Here is a 12,913-nt window from a genome sequence, read left to right as displayed (position 1 = left end):
CTGCCTGCCTTCAGAATGCCATCCTGAGATCAAGAGATAGTTTGCAAAGCCAACTTCGTTTTCGATTGAAGACGAGTTGCACAAAGAGATTGTGTCGTTTTGTCATTTTGCTTTCTTGGCCAGGGGTGTCAAACTCATTTCACATTGTGGGCCACATACGGCCTCGGTAGATGTCAAGTGGGCCGGACCATTAAAAATTATACAATACTCTGCTACAAATAACCAAAATAATATGCCTTTCCTTTGTTTTGGTGTAAAGATGCACAAGAACACTAGGAAAATGTTGAAATTTAATGAACATATCTTTTACTCAACATTTCATGAAGCACCTAAGATTTCCTAAGACAAATGTGCAATTTACTTTTATCATTCACATATATGATTGCAACTGATCCCACTGACTGTACAAAGGCACAAAACCTTAACAAGTAATTGGTCTTGAAAAATATAGTAATGGACTTTTAAGATTAAACGAGATTTGTAAAGAAAGGAATTTTTAAACCATTTACACGAGCATATAAAATCTAAATGTAATCCCTGCCTACACCTTACAAACTAAGGAGAGTGCTATGTCTGCTGTGTTGGGTCTGTCTCGGTGACAGACTGAGGCTGCTGTTGTCTTCTTCTCTGATCAAAACAATGTTGTCTTTTCCTCTAATCAAAACAGTGTGTCCCCGTAGCGGATATTCCATGAATTGCACCTGATTAAAAATATTCATTCCGTGTCTTTTGTATTTTTTCACTTTTAAATGATCCTGCGGGCCTGATCAAACCTCCTTGTGGGCCGGTTCCGGCCGTACGTTATACACCCCTGATGTATAGTAAGGCGTTTTTAGCTGAAAAAAACAACCATGTATAGTAAGGGGTTTTTAACTACAAAAAAAACGACCATGTATACAAAGGCGTTTTGAGCACCAAAAAACGACCATGTATAGTAAGGTGTTTTTAACTTAAAAAAAAAAACCGACCATGTATAGTAAGACGTTTTTCGCCGAAAAAAACGCCCAAGTATAGTAAGGCGTTTTTAACTAAAAAAATAAAATGATCATGTATAGTAAGGGGTTTTTAGCTGAAAAAAACGACCATGTATTGTAAGGCGTTTTTAGATGAAAAAAACAACCATGTATAGAAAGGCGTTTTTAGATGAAAAAAACGACCATGTATACTAAGGCGTTTTTAGTCGAAAAAAACGACCATGTATCGTCAGGCGTTTTTAGCCGAAAAAAATGACCATGTATAGTAAGGCGTTTTTAGCGAAAAAAACAACCATGTATTGTAAGGCGTTTTTAGATGAAAAAAAACAACCATGTATAGTAAGGCGTTTTTAGATGAAAAAAATGACCATGTATAGTAAGGCGTTTTTAGCCGAAAACGACGATTTATCGTAAGGCGTTTTTAGCTGAAAAAAAAGACCATGTATAGTATGGCGTTTTTAGCCGAAAAAAACGACCATGTATCGTCAGGCGTTTTTAGATGAAAAAAACGACCATGTATGGTAAGGCGTTTTTAGCCGAAAATAGCGCCCATGTATAGTAAGGCGTTTTCAGATGAAAAAAAACGACCATGTAGAGTAAGGCGTTTTTTGCCGAAAATTACCATATATAGTCCGGCGTTTTGATTCGAAAAAAAGGACCATGTATAGTAAGACGTTTTCTGCCGAAAATTACCATATATAGTCCGGCGTTTTGATTCGAAAAAAAGGACCATGTATAGTAAGACGTTTTCTGCCGAAAATTACCATATATAGTCCGGCGTTTTGATTCGAAAAAAAGGACCATGTATAGTAAGACGTTTTTTGCCGAAAATTACCATATATAGTCCGGCGTTTTGATTCGAAAAAAACGACCATGTATGGTAAAGCATTTTTAGACGAAAAAAACGACCACGTATAGTAAGTCATTTTTCGCTGAAAATAATGACCATGTATAGTAAGGCCTTTTAACCCGAAAAAAACGATACTAAGGAATTTTTAGCTAAAAAAAAACGACCCTGTATAGTAAGGCGTTTTTTGCCGAAAAAGACGACCATGTATACTAAGGAATTTTTAGCTCCAAAAAAACGACCCTGTATAGTAAGGCGTTTTTTGCCGAAAAAGACGACCATGTATACTAAGGAATTTTTAGCTAAAAAAAAACGACCCTGTATAGTAAGGCGTTTTTTGCCGAAAAAGACGACCATGTATACTAAGGAATTTTTAGCTCCAAAAAAACGACCCTGTATAGTAAGGCGTTTTTTGCCGAAAAAGACGACCATGTATACTAAGGAATTTTTAGCTAAAAAAAAACGACCCTGTATAGTAAGGCGTTTTTTGCCGAAAAAGACGACCATGTATACTAAGGAATTTTTAGCTCCAAAAAAACGACCCTGTATAGTAAGGCGTTTTTTGCCGAAAAAGACGACCATGTATACTAAGGAATTTTTAGCTAAAAAAAAACGACCCTGTATAGTAAGGCGTTTTTTGCCGAAAAAGACGACCATGTATACTAAGGAATTTTTAGCTCCAAAAAAACGACCCTGTATAGTAAGGCGTTTTTTGCCGAAAAAGACGACCATGTATACTAAGGAATTTTTAGCTAAAAAAAAACGACCCTGTATAGTAAGGCGTTTTTTGCCGAAAAAGACGACCATGTATACTAAGGAATTTTTAGCTCCAAAAAAACGACCCTGTATAGTAAGGCGTTTTTTGCCGAAAAAGACGACCATGTATACTAAGGAATTTTTAGCTAAAAAAAAACGACCCTGTATAGTAAGGCGTTTTTTGCCGAAAAAGACGACCATGTATACTAAGGAATTTTTAGCTCCAAAAAAACGACCCTGTATAGTAAGGCGTTTTTTGCCGAAAAAGACGACCATGTATACTAAGGAATTTTTAGCTAAAAAAAAACGACCCTGTATAGTAAGGCGTTTTTTGCCGAAAAAGACGACCATGTATACTAAGGAATTTTTAGCTCCAAAAAAACGACCCTGTATAGTAAGGCGTTTTTTGCCGAAAAAGACGACCATGTATACTAAGGAATTTTTAGCTAAAAAAAAACGACCCTGTATAGTAAGGCGTTTTTTGCCGAAAAAGACGACCATGTATACTAAGGAATTTTTAGCTCCAAAAAAACGACCCTGTATAGTAAGGCGTTTTTTGCCGAAAAAGACGACCATGTATACTAAGGAATTTTTAGCTAAAAAAAAACGACCCTGTATAGTAAGGCGTTTTTTGCCGAAAAAGACGACCATGTATACTAAGGAATTTTTAGCTCCAAAAAAACGACCCTGTATAGTAAGGCGTTTTTTGCCGAAAAAGACGACCATGTATACTAAGGAATTTTTAGCTCCAAAAAAACGACCCTGTATAGTAAGGCGTTTTTTGCCGAAAAAGACGACCATGTATACTAAGGAATTTTTAGCTCCAAAAAAACGACCCTGTATAGTAAGGCGTTTTTTGCCGAAAAAGACGACCATGTATACTAAGGAATTTTTAGCTCCAAAAAAACGACCCTGTATAGTAAGGCGTTTTTTGCCGAAAAATTACGACCATATATATATAGTAAGGCGTTTTGATTCGAAAAAAACGACCATGTATGGTAAAGCATTTTTAGACGAAAAAAACGACCACGTTTTGTAAGTCGTTTTTAGCTGAAAATAATGACCATGTTTAGTAAGGCCTTTTAACCCGAAAAAAACCATGTTTAGTAAAGTGTTTTTCGACGAAAAAACCGACCATGTACAGTAAGGCGTTTTGAGATGGAAAAAACGACCATGAATAGTAAGGCATTTTTAGCCGAAAAAAAAACGACCATGTATAGTAAGGCGTTTCTTGCAGAAAAAAAAACAACCATGTATTGTAAGGCGTTTTTAGCCGAAAAGAACGACCATGTATAATAAGGCGTTTTTAGCCGAAAAAAACGACCATGTATAGTAAGGCGTTTTTAGCCGAAAATTACGACCATATCTAGTAAGGCGTTTTGATTCGAAAAAAACGACCATGTATGGTAAGGCATTTTTATATGAAAAAAACGACCACGTATAGTAAGTCGTTTTTAGCTGAAAATAATGACCATGTATAGTAAGGCCTTTTAACCCGAAAAAAACGACCATGTAAAGTAAAGTGTTTTTCGAAGAAAAAACCGACCATGTATATTAAGGCGTTTTTCCACGAAAAAAACGATCATGTATAGTAAGGTGTTCTTCGCCGAAAAAAACGACAACGTATAATAAGGCGTTTTTTTGCCGAAAAAAACGACAACGTATAGTAAGGCGTTTTTAGCTGGAAAAAAACCACCATGAATAGTAAGGTGTTTTTAGACGAACAAAACGATCATATATAGTAAGGCGTTTTTAGTACACCATGATCGAGAGAGAGCAAGAGAGAGAGCGAGAGGGAGAGAGAGCGAGAGCGAGAGAGAGAGAGAGAGAGACAGAGAGAGAGATAGAGAGAGAGAAGGAAAATGAGGGAGGGTTCCGGCTCTCATCGTTCATTTCAAAGAGCCGGCTCTTTGCACCGGCTCGTTCGCGACCGACACATCACTATCATAAATGGACTACAAAAGTGTTGGTGCTATGAGAATAGCATGTCGACTGGAATCATTTTTTTTTTTCATTCTAGTGTCACGATTTTGAGGAGTAACATTAGCAATGTTATGCTTCAATTAGCACATTTGTATCGAGGTCACATTTTGATATCGTCGCCGAAATAAAACAAATGTTTTGAATGATTAAACTTGTGACTTAATATTTGTGGATGTGGGTCTGCCAGTTACCAGCAAGCGAGCAAGTCACCGTTGCAAGCCGACATGTCAGCTTTTTTGCGGCGCCGTGTTCATAGTAGCACGATGCCAGGCGGGAATGATTTTCACGAGGGGGGGGTCCGTGACACCCCCCGTAGGGGTACAATAGCTGGCTGTAGCGATGGCGAGCCCCTCAATTAAGCATAAGACGGTCATTTCTCAGCAATTTTACCAGCCTTTATGCAAATTACTAATGACGAATCACTCTGACGTAATAAGGAAATTGATGGATGGATCTCCATCCGCCCATCCATTTTCTGGTCCACTTTATCCTCACAAGGGTCGCGGGGCATGCTGGAGCCTATCCCAGCTGTCTTCGGGGAGTAGGCAGGGGACACCCTGAACCTGTTGCCAGCCAATCGTACGGAAATGTATATGAAAAATATAATAATTAAAAAAGATTCTTCTTCTTCTCCTTTCGTCTTGTCCCTTTTCAGGGGTTGCCGCAGCGAGTCATTAATTTCCATCTTTCCCTGTTCTCTGCATCCTCTACTCTGACTCCAACTACTTGCATGTCTTCCCTCACTGCATCCATGAATCTCCTCTTTGGCCTTCCTCTCTGTCTCCTACCTGGTAGCTCCATCTCTAACATTCTCCTACCAATGTGTAAAATCATTAAAAAAGATAAATGTATACAATAAAAAAAAATACAATAATTAAAAAAAAAAAACACATTTGATACACTCACTTCACGAAAAAAAAAATGGAGCTTGCTTTTCTGCTTGAACTACTTTCGATGTCTTAATCTCTTTCAAGTTGCGTGCATGCGTCAGTGCCCAAACCTGAATTGCACACTTACACTCTGCAAATACACACACACACACACACACACACACACACACACACACACACACACCCGCAAACACACGCCCTTTTCAAACACGCACAAGTCAACCTCAAGGCAAGCTGTCAGAGGAGTCCAGGATGGACCTCGAGGCGCAGGTAAGAATCATAAATATCTCGATTTTAAACACAAATTAAAGGGAAACCTCTGATATTTGGGATGTTACATCTAACGTCATCATTATCCCAGTCGTTTTTGAACGTTGGTGCAGAGTATTTTTTTTAGACACAAACATGTGCCAACGTCTTTGCACAGTGGGTGCGTCACAAGATTTATAAGGAGACTCACACTTCATCCTATGGTCGACAATTTTCTCAGCCTGCTTGGCGGAGCACTTTGCAAACCAGTTGTCACCAAGTAGCACGGTGACCTCATTAGAGTGCACCAGTTTCCCAGGCATGAAGGCCATAGGGCCAAACGGCACCTGCCCAGAACAACAAGAGATGGAAAGACAAAAGATGACATGAGAACACATGAGACAGGACAGAGCAAAAAGCAAGCCAGATTTCTGTGAATGTATTTATTTTTGTGTGTGTGCAGGCGTGCGCACACGCACTCCGCTCTTCTTGGTTTACAGTGCATTTGGAAAGTATTAACAGTGCATTTCTTTTTCCACATTTTGTTGTGTTACTGCTTTCTTCTTCTTCTCCTTTCGGCTTGTCCCTTTTCAGGGGTTGCCGCAGCGAGTCATTAATTTCCATCTTTCCCTGTTCTCTGCATCCTCTACTCTGACTCCAACTACTTGCATGTCTTCCCTCACTGCATCCATGAATCTCCTCTTTGGCCTTCCTCTCTGTCTCCTACCTGGTAGCTCCATCTCTAACATTCTCCTACCAATGTGTAAAATCATTAAAAAAGATAAATGTATACAATAAAAAAAAAATACAATAATTAAAAAAAAAAAACACATTTGATACACTCACTTCACGAAAAAAAAAATGGAGCTTGCTTTTCTGCTTGAACTACTTTCGATGTCTTAATCTCTTTCAAGTTGCGTGCATGCGTCAGTGCCCAAACCTGAATTGCACACTTACACTCTGCAAATACACACGCACACACACACACACACACACACACACACACACACACACACCCGCAAACACACGCCCTTTTCAAACACGCACAAGTCAACCTCAAGGCAAGCTGTCAGAGGAGTCCAGGATGGACCTCGAGGCGCAGGTAAGAATCATAAATATCTTGATTTTAAACACAAATTAAAGGGAAACCTCTGATATTTGGGATGTTACATCTAACGTCATCATTATCCCAGTCGTTTTTGAACGTTTTATCAAACAGAGATGAATAAAGATCTATTATTTGTAGTGAATAAATTTTTCCTGGCACCACGGGGATTAAGGATCACTGTTCCATATTCCTGTTTTTTTTTTTTGTTTTGTTTTTTTAAAAATCAACCCCACACCAAGAGTACACTTTCAGGTATTCACAGCCTTATTGAAGGACATGAGACATAATTGTGACTTGCACATAGTTGTATTATTCCCAACAGTGTAGTAATGCAGCGCAACCTGCTTGAACACTGGTTGAGGTGTGTCCCGTGCATCTTTTACCTTCTTCTGTTGTTACTGTTTTTTACTAAGATCGAGGAGATCGCGTCATCGGCCCAATTTGGAGACCTGATTGAGTTCTCGTACCCGATCGGCTACTCGCACTGGGGCGTGTACGACGACGACAAGCATGTGATCCACTTTGCTGTGGCGGGTGAGCAGAGAAGTCCAATCCATTTTTTTTTTTTTTCAAAAGAGTTGCCAGGTATCAGAATAGCATGTCTGTGGAACGCTTTCATCAAACTTAGCATAGGCCCAACTAGGGTCTCAGGGGTGGATCTGTCTCACGATACTGCAGTTGATCACAGCCATTTCGTGGCATCTCCTCATCTGTACCGTTACGGTCTGCAGAAGCTTGAATTTCACAGACAAGCTGGATCGGAACCTGTTCCACCCTTGTTGAACAACTTAAACGAAAATATTCGTTGGTGGCATTCACTCCCAAAGACGTTTTGAAACGTCTTTTCAGACTTGGGCTAGAATTGGCTGGTACTGAATGAGTTAATGATTGCATGGTTTGAAACATCCATTGTAAAATGATTTCACATTGTAGTAATGCACACGGGAAGTGTTTTTGTCCTCTGAAGGTTTTCAAACATCTTGTGTGTTGCACAGACGAGGGCCAGCTCATGTACAACTTCCGCACCTCTCTCCAAACCATGTTCCCCCTTTGCGGCGACCTGCTGCTGGGCGCCACCTGCATTCGTCGGGTGCCTCTGTCCGAGGTCACCGTCCCCAGTGGCGTTCACATCCTGATCAGCAACAACCGTCACGCTTTCAATCCGTCCTCACCCGAGGAGATGAGGCGGCGACGCGACGCCCTGGAGGATGAGGAGCTCACCTACAATCTCTTCTGGCTTAATTGCGAACACTTTGCCACATTCGTGCGCTACGGGAAAGCCGTCTGCAACCAGGTACTTGCCTCGCCGGGCCGCTTTTCGCTCAGCTAAATAGATGGACGACATACAAAAGCTAAGCTAACATTGCATACATATTTTAGAGAAGTGACAATAAGAAATAGCTTTGCTCCATTAGCTTGCTTGCGCCACGGATACGACGAACAAGGCTTCATGTTAGCAGCATAGCATTCGCCTTTCTGTCAATGATTGACAGGGTATCGTTACTTGATGACAATTCCAACAGCCTATGCTAACATAGCATCAAGATCACAACACAAAAGTGACACACAATATTCAGATAGCTCTGGACTGTTGGAGTCCATCAAAAATTAGCATTACAAACATAGCAACCAGGAGCTAGCTGTGTTAGCTAAGCATGCCATGACTTAACGGCAAGTAAAAGATACATGTTAGTAAGCTAACTTAGCATTGACATCAAAGCAGGAAAGTGATGACACAATACAGACAATAGAGCACTGTCAGTGCTCCCTTCATTATTAAAATTACTCAACTGAAACAGACAATAGGCAATACAAACGTTGACACCATGCGCAAGCCTGGCTGGTTTAGCCTACTAGCCTACAGCTACAGTTCTGCTTCGCAAACTGTGTGTTGCAAATAGTGCTGCGTAATCTTTTCCGGTTAGGCAAAATATAACAGCTGTGAGTGAATGATTTGCTTTCACGTCACCATCTGACTTCACCAGCATTTTAAGCCATGACGAGTGAGTCTTCTTCAGACGAACACAGCATAATGTAGCAATTCCCTGACAGCCATTTTTCACAAAGGGGAAAGACTGAGCCATATTTTGGTCAACACAGAAAAAAAAAAAAAAACCACTGATATATCCTTCCTTCACTTCCACGTCCACAGATTCCCACCAAACCCAAAAACGTCGAGACCAAGTCCGCCACCAAAGCCTTCAATAAGATCGTTGATGCCAAATACCCAAACAAAGACCCTTCCTAGCCCCACACAAGCACTCTCACACACACACACACGCACGCACGCACGCACGCACGCACACACACACACACACACACACACACACACACACACACACACACACACACTCATAAAGATGTTTCCAATTTTATAAATAAGTAACAATCGTAAAACTGATTTAAAAAAACAAATTTAATAAATTGAAACGGAGGGGCAGTGACCCGCCAGTTCCAGATGATGAAGAAAAGCTTGTGTGTGTGTGTGTGTGTGTGTGTGTGTGTGTGTGTGTGTGTGTGTGTGTGTGTGTGTGTGTGCGCGCGCGTGTGTGTCACTTGCTTCTCCTTTTTAATGATCATTACCGCCATCTATAGGACAAGAGTGGAACACATGATGTTTTGGCTTGTTTGGCCTTGACGGAGGTTCAGGTTGTCAGATTTTTTTATTCTTTTTTTTTTTTTTACATTGACTGCCACTAAAGCGTTTACATAATAAAGTGGCCACTGCACTGAGGTTAACGTAACAGACAACATTGGGAGTCCACACCGACCTGTAAAGTATCTCTGATGAACCTCAAACAAAGTTCAATTGTTCTAGTTTTTTTTTCTTCTGAGCAGTCGCCTGAAAACTTGAAACAAATTTAATAAATTGAAACGGAGGGGCAGTGACCCGCCAGTTCCAGATGATGAAGAAAAGCTTGTGTGTGTGTGTGTGTGTGTGTGTGTGTGTGTGTGTGTGTGTGTGTGTGTGTGTGTGTGTGTGCGCGCGCGTGTGTGTCACTTGCTTCTCCTTTTTAATGATCATTACCGCCATCTATAGGACAAGAGTGGAACACATGATGTTTTGGCTTGTTTGGCCTTGACGGAGGTTCAGGTTGTCAGATTTTTTTATTCTTTTTTTTTTTTTTACATTGACTGCCACTAAAGCGTTTACATAATAAAGTGGCCACTGCACTGAGGTTAACGTAACAGACAACATTGGGAGTCCACACCGACCTGTAAAGTATCTCTGATGAACCTCAAACAAAGTTCAATTGTTCTAGTTTTTTTTTCTTCTGAGCAGTCGCCTGAAAACTTGACTATGATGCTGCCATCGCTGTCCATCACTGCTGGGTGTCACATTATATCAGTTGTTTATTCCAAAAAGATTACTTTTTTTATTATTATTATTAAATTGAGTTGTATGGGCTCAGGTCACATAAATGGTAAGAAAGGTTTCGATATAATTAATCTTGGTTTCACTTTGCTACTTCGCAAAAAAAGTGGTTTTTGAACAGCAGTGGGTACACGTTCCATATGCACTGAATGTTCTCAACGTTCGCTGATGTGATTTAAGGTGTCGGAACAAGATTGTAATGCAGTCCAACCTGCTTGAATAAACGTGTCTGACTGGCTCTTAGGTGGGGGCGTGTCACCTCAATGCATCAATCAAGTAATAGATGGCCCTTTGAGAACTTTTTGGGGGAAATGACAGATGACGGCTGCCCCAAATTATCTACAAACAGACGAATTAACCAATCCATTGCTTTTCTTTTGGTGCCCTGACATTGACTAGCGACCGGTCCATTTGGGGCAAGAGGCAGTGACCCAATTTATGTGTGATTGGATTCCACTTTTTAATGTGCATTACGGCCACCTACAGGACTGGAGTGGTATACTTTCAGGGGCAAACGGTGCTAAAGTGTGTGAACCGAATAAAGTGCAGGTGTGCGTTGCACTAATGTTGGAAAAAAAAATATTCTCCGTCAACGATGACTCGGTCGTTATAAAACTTTATTGTGATGAAAATAAGCCATCTTCTAGATCGACGAACACACTTCCATTCGCTCAACTGTTAACACACTACAATGGGGCAAGACAGCTCATCACACTCCAAAGTGTGTAAGTGATACAAACATGCAGAGCAATCGTTTCTCTCTCCCTCAATTCACCACAACACGCATGTTGGACGCAAAATCGCGATACGCAACACTGCCAACATGAGCTTGCGTACGCTGGCCGCCATCTTGGGAAGGTAACCCCGACTTTGGAATGTTGAGGACTGTGTGTGTGCGCGCGCGCTTGTGTGTGTGTGTGTGTGTGTGTGTGTGTGTGGATTGAATTCATTAATTCCATTTTATTTATTAGGACTATATTTTAAGAGCGATTTTGATTGCTTTCCGTGTTTTAAAGGGCTAGTTTACAAAAGCAGTCACTGTTGTCAAACTAGCGAGAATTCCTTTTTTTGTGCTTTACAGTATTTACCAACTCTGGGAGAACAAAGCAAAAGTAGTTATGAATAATTTAATTATCATTTGCGTTTCTCATAAGCGATGGAGTAAAAATGAATTAAAATCGACAATTAGGGTTTTGTGGCGAGAAGAAAAAAAAATATGGCCACATCATCCAGCCCTATTCTGTAGTTGTGTGTGCGTGCGTGCGTTGTGGGTGACCAGACAACACAGCAAGCAGGTGAGTCGCAATTAAGCTTTGGTACCACAAGGTGGTGCTCTCATCCTGCAGCAAAAAAGAAGCCAACAGAAACGTCACACGCTCTTCGATTCAAACAGAACATACTTGCTAGAAATTATGTGTCATGCTGAGATGTGCACGTTAACAGACAACAAGATGACGTGTACTTTGTGCCACAACACACAAATACACCAGACACAACTTCAGCGACACCCGCCTTGTGCTGCACCCCGGGGACAAATTTTTTGAGGGGTATCTCTAAAATTTTAGTTGCCTCATTTACTTACAAGAGAGTCAACATATAACAAACACTGATCAGTGCATCCATTATCTGAGCCGTTTCTCCTCATGAGGGTCAAGGGCATGCTGAAGCCTTTCCCAGCCTCTTCGGGTAGTAGGCGAGGTACACCCTGAACTGGTTGCAAACCAATCGCAGGGCACACAGAGACAAATAAACATTCACACTGGTAATCACACCGAGGGACAATTTAGAGCGTTCAGTCAATCTAGCATGCATGTTTTTGGAATGTGGGAGGAAACCGGAGAAAAACATGCAAACTCCATACAGGAAGGCAGGAGCCAGGATTTGAACCCAGGACCTTTTGCACTGTGAGGCGGACGTGCTAATCAGTCATCCACCGTACCGTCTAGAGTTGCATGAAATGTATCTAATGTTGTGTCAACCAATGAAATAAATAGAGTAGAATTCTAAGGTGCACTTGGTGTCTCTTGTCCACAAAGCCGTCACGGCTCAGGGCTCAGAGAGGTCGCCTCCGAACCCGAAGGTTGGTGGTACGAGACCAGAGTATGCGCTAATGTCCTTGAGCAAGACATGGAATTTGCAGTTAGGCGACCCACAGGCTTGCTTGGGCGAGCTTCCGGCTGGCGGGTCAGGAGAAAGGGACGTCCCAACGCTGCGTGGAGGCGCCCGGCTCACATGGGCCGATGACCAGCATGCGAGACGAGTCCAGCCCGTCCAGCGCCATGGCCGAGTCCAGGCAGAAACGAGATGCCACGTGCTCAAGGTGCGTGCCCGACTTCTGCCAGCGCTGAGGGACACACACACACACACACACACACACACACACACACACACACACACACACAACAGTTGCTGAGATCTGCATGTGTTGAAACGCTATTCCTTCTCCATCCGCCAGAAGGCAGTGTTGCTGTTTCCAGTGAGCCGGAATGAGGCATCGCCTGTATCGCTTCTATAAATTGGAAATTGAAACACGGAAAACATGCTTTTATCTGGGTCCGTGTACCGCCGTTCCGAAACCAAAGGATTTCGGCTCGGCCCTGGAGCCGGTCCTCGAGGCCAAGGACCGGCTCGCGGAACACATCACTGCCTGAGATGTTGCGGATGACTTTTACTGCCTCCTGCTTGACAGGAGTGACTCCCTCCTCCTGCTTGCTCCACTGTTGCCACCCC

At 41.7% G+C, this 12,913-nt stretch overlaps 3 protein-coding genes across 7 annotated transcripts in view; 1 reads left to right on the top strand and 2 right to left on the bottom strand.

Annotated features, from left to right (window-relative positions):
• angel2 (angel homolog 2 (Drosophila)) overlaps window positions 1-4,809 on the bottom strand; it is a 12,524-nt gene extending 7,715 nt beyond the window's left edge. The window contains exon 1 of the mRNA XM_019871456.1: window positions 4,724-4,809. The gene's annotated coding sequence lies outside the window, so the exon portion shown is untranslated. The remainder of the gene's footprint in view (window positions 1-4,723) is intronic.
• An 860-nt stretch (window positions 4,810-5,669) lies between these two features.
• Window positions 5,670-10,420, top strand: LOC109516719 (phospholipid-metabolizing enzyme A-C1-like). Of its 4 annotated transcripts, none has more exons than XM_019871475.1 (5): window positions 5,670-5,720; window positions 7,221-7,341; window positions 7,803-8,101; window positions 8,960-9,084; window positions 9,356-9,624. In XM_019871475.1, the coding sequence occupies exons 1-4, from the start codon at window positions 5,703-5,705 to the stop codon at window positions 9,053-9,055; spliced, it is 534 nt and encodes a 177-aa protein (XP_019727034.1). In that variant the 5' UTR covers window positions 5,670-5,702; the 3' UTR covers window positions 9,056-9,084; window positions 9,356-9,624. The 4 variants fall into 4 exon arrangements, with proteins under 4 accessions (XP_019727034.1, XP_019727033.1, XP_019727032.1 ...); XM_019871474.1 differs by lacking the exons at window positions 5,670-5,720; window positions 9,356-9,624 and adding exons at window positions 6,680-6,801; window positions 9,801-10,420 and having other exon boundaries at window positions 8,960-9,080; XM_019871473.1 differs by lacking the exon at window positions 5,670-5,720 and adding an exon at window positions 6,680-6,801 and having other exon boundaries at window positions 8,960-9,080.
• A 1,877-nt stretch (window positions 10,421-12,297) lies between these two features.
• galnt14 (UDP-N-acetyl-alpha-D-galactosamine:polypeptide N-acetylgalactosaminyltransferase 14 (GalNAc-T14)) overlaps window positions 12,298-12,913 on the bottom strand; it is an 80,398-nt gene continuing 79,782 nt past the window's right edge. For both annotated transcript variants that reach the window (XM_019871464.1, XM_019871466.1), the window contains exon 14: window positions 12,298-12,527. In XM_019871464.1, coding sequence (XP_019727023.1) covers window positions 12,369-12,527 — 159 coding nt within the window. In that variant the 3' untranslated portion in view covers window positions 12,298-12,368. The remainder of the gene's footprint in view (window positions 12,528-12,913) is intronic.

This window comes from Hippocampus comes, unplaced genomic scaffold (genome assembly GCF_001891065.2).
Source record: "Hippocampus comes isolate QL1 unplaced genomic scaffold, H_comes_QL1_v1.1 scaffold100, whole genome shotgun sequence".
Taxonomy (NCBI): Eukaryota; Metazoa; Chordata; class Actinopteri; order Syngnathiformes; family Syngnathidae; genus Hippocampus; species Hippocampus comes.
Note: the sequence above shows the minus strand (reverse complement) of the source record. Positions and strands in the feature narration are given on the sequence as shown.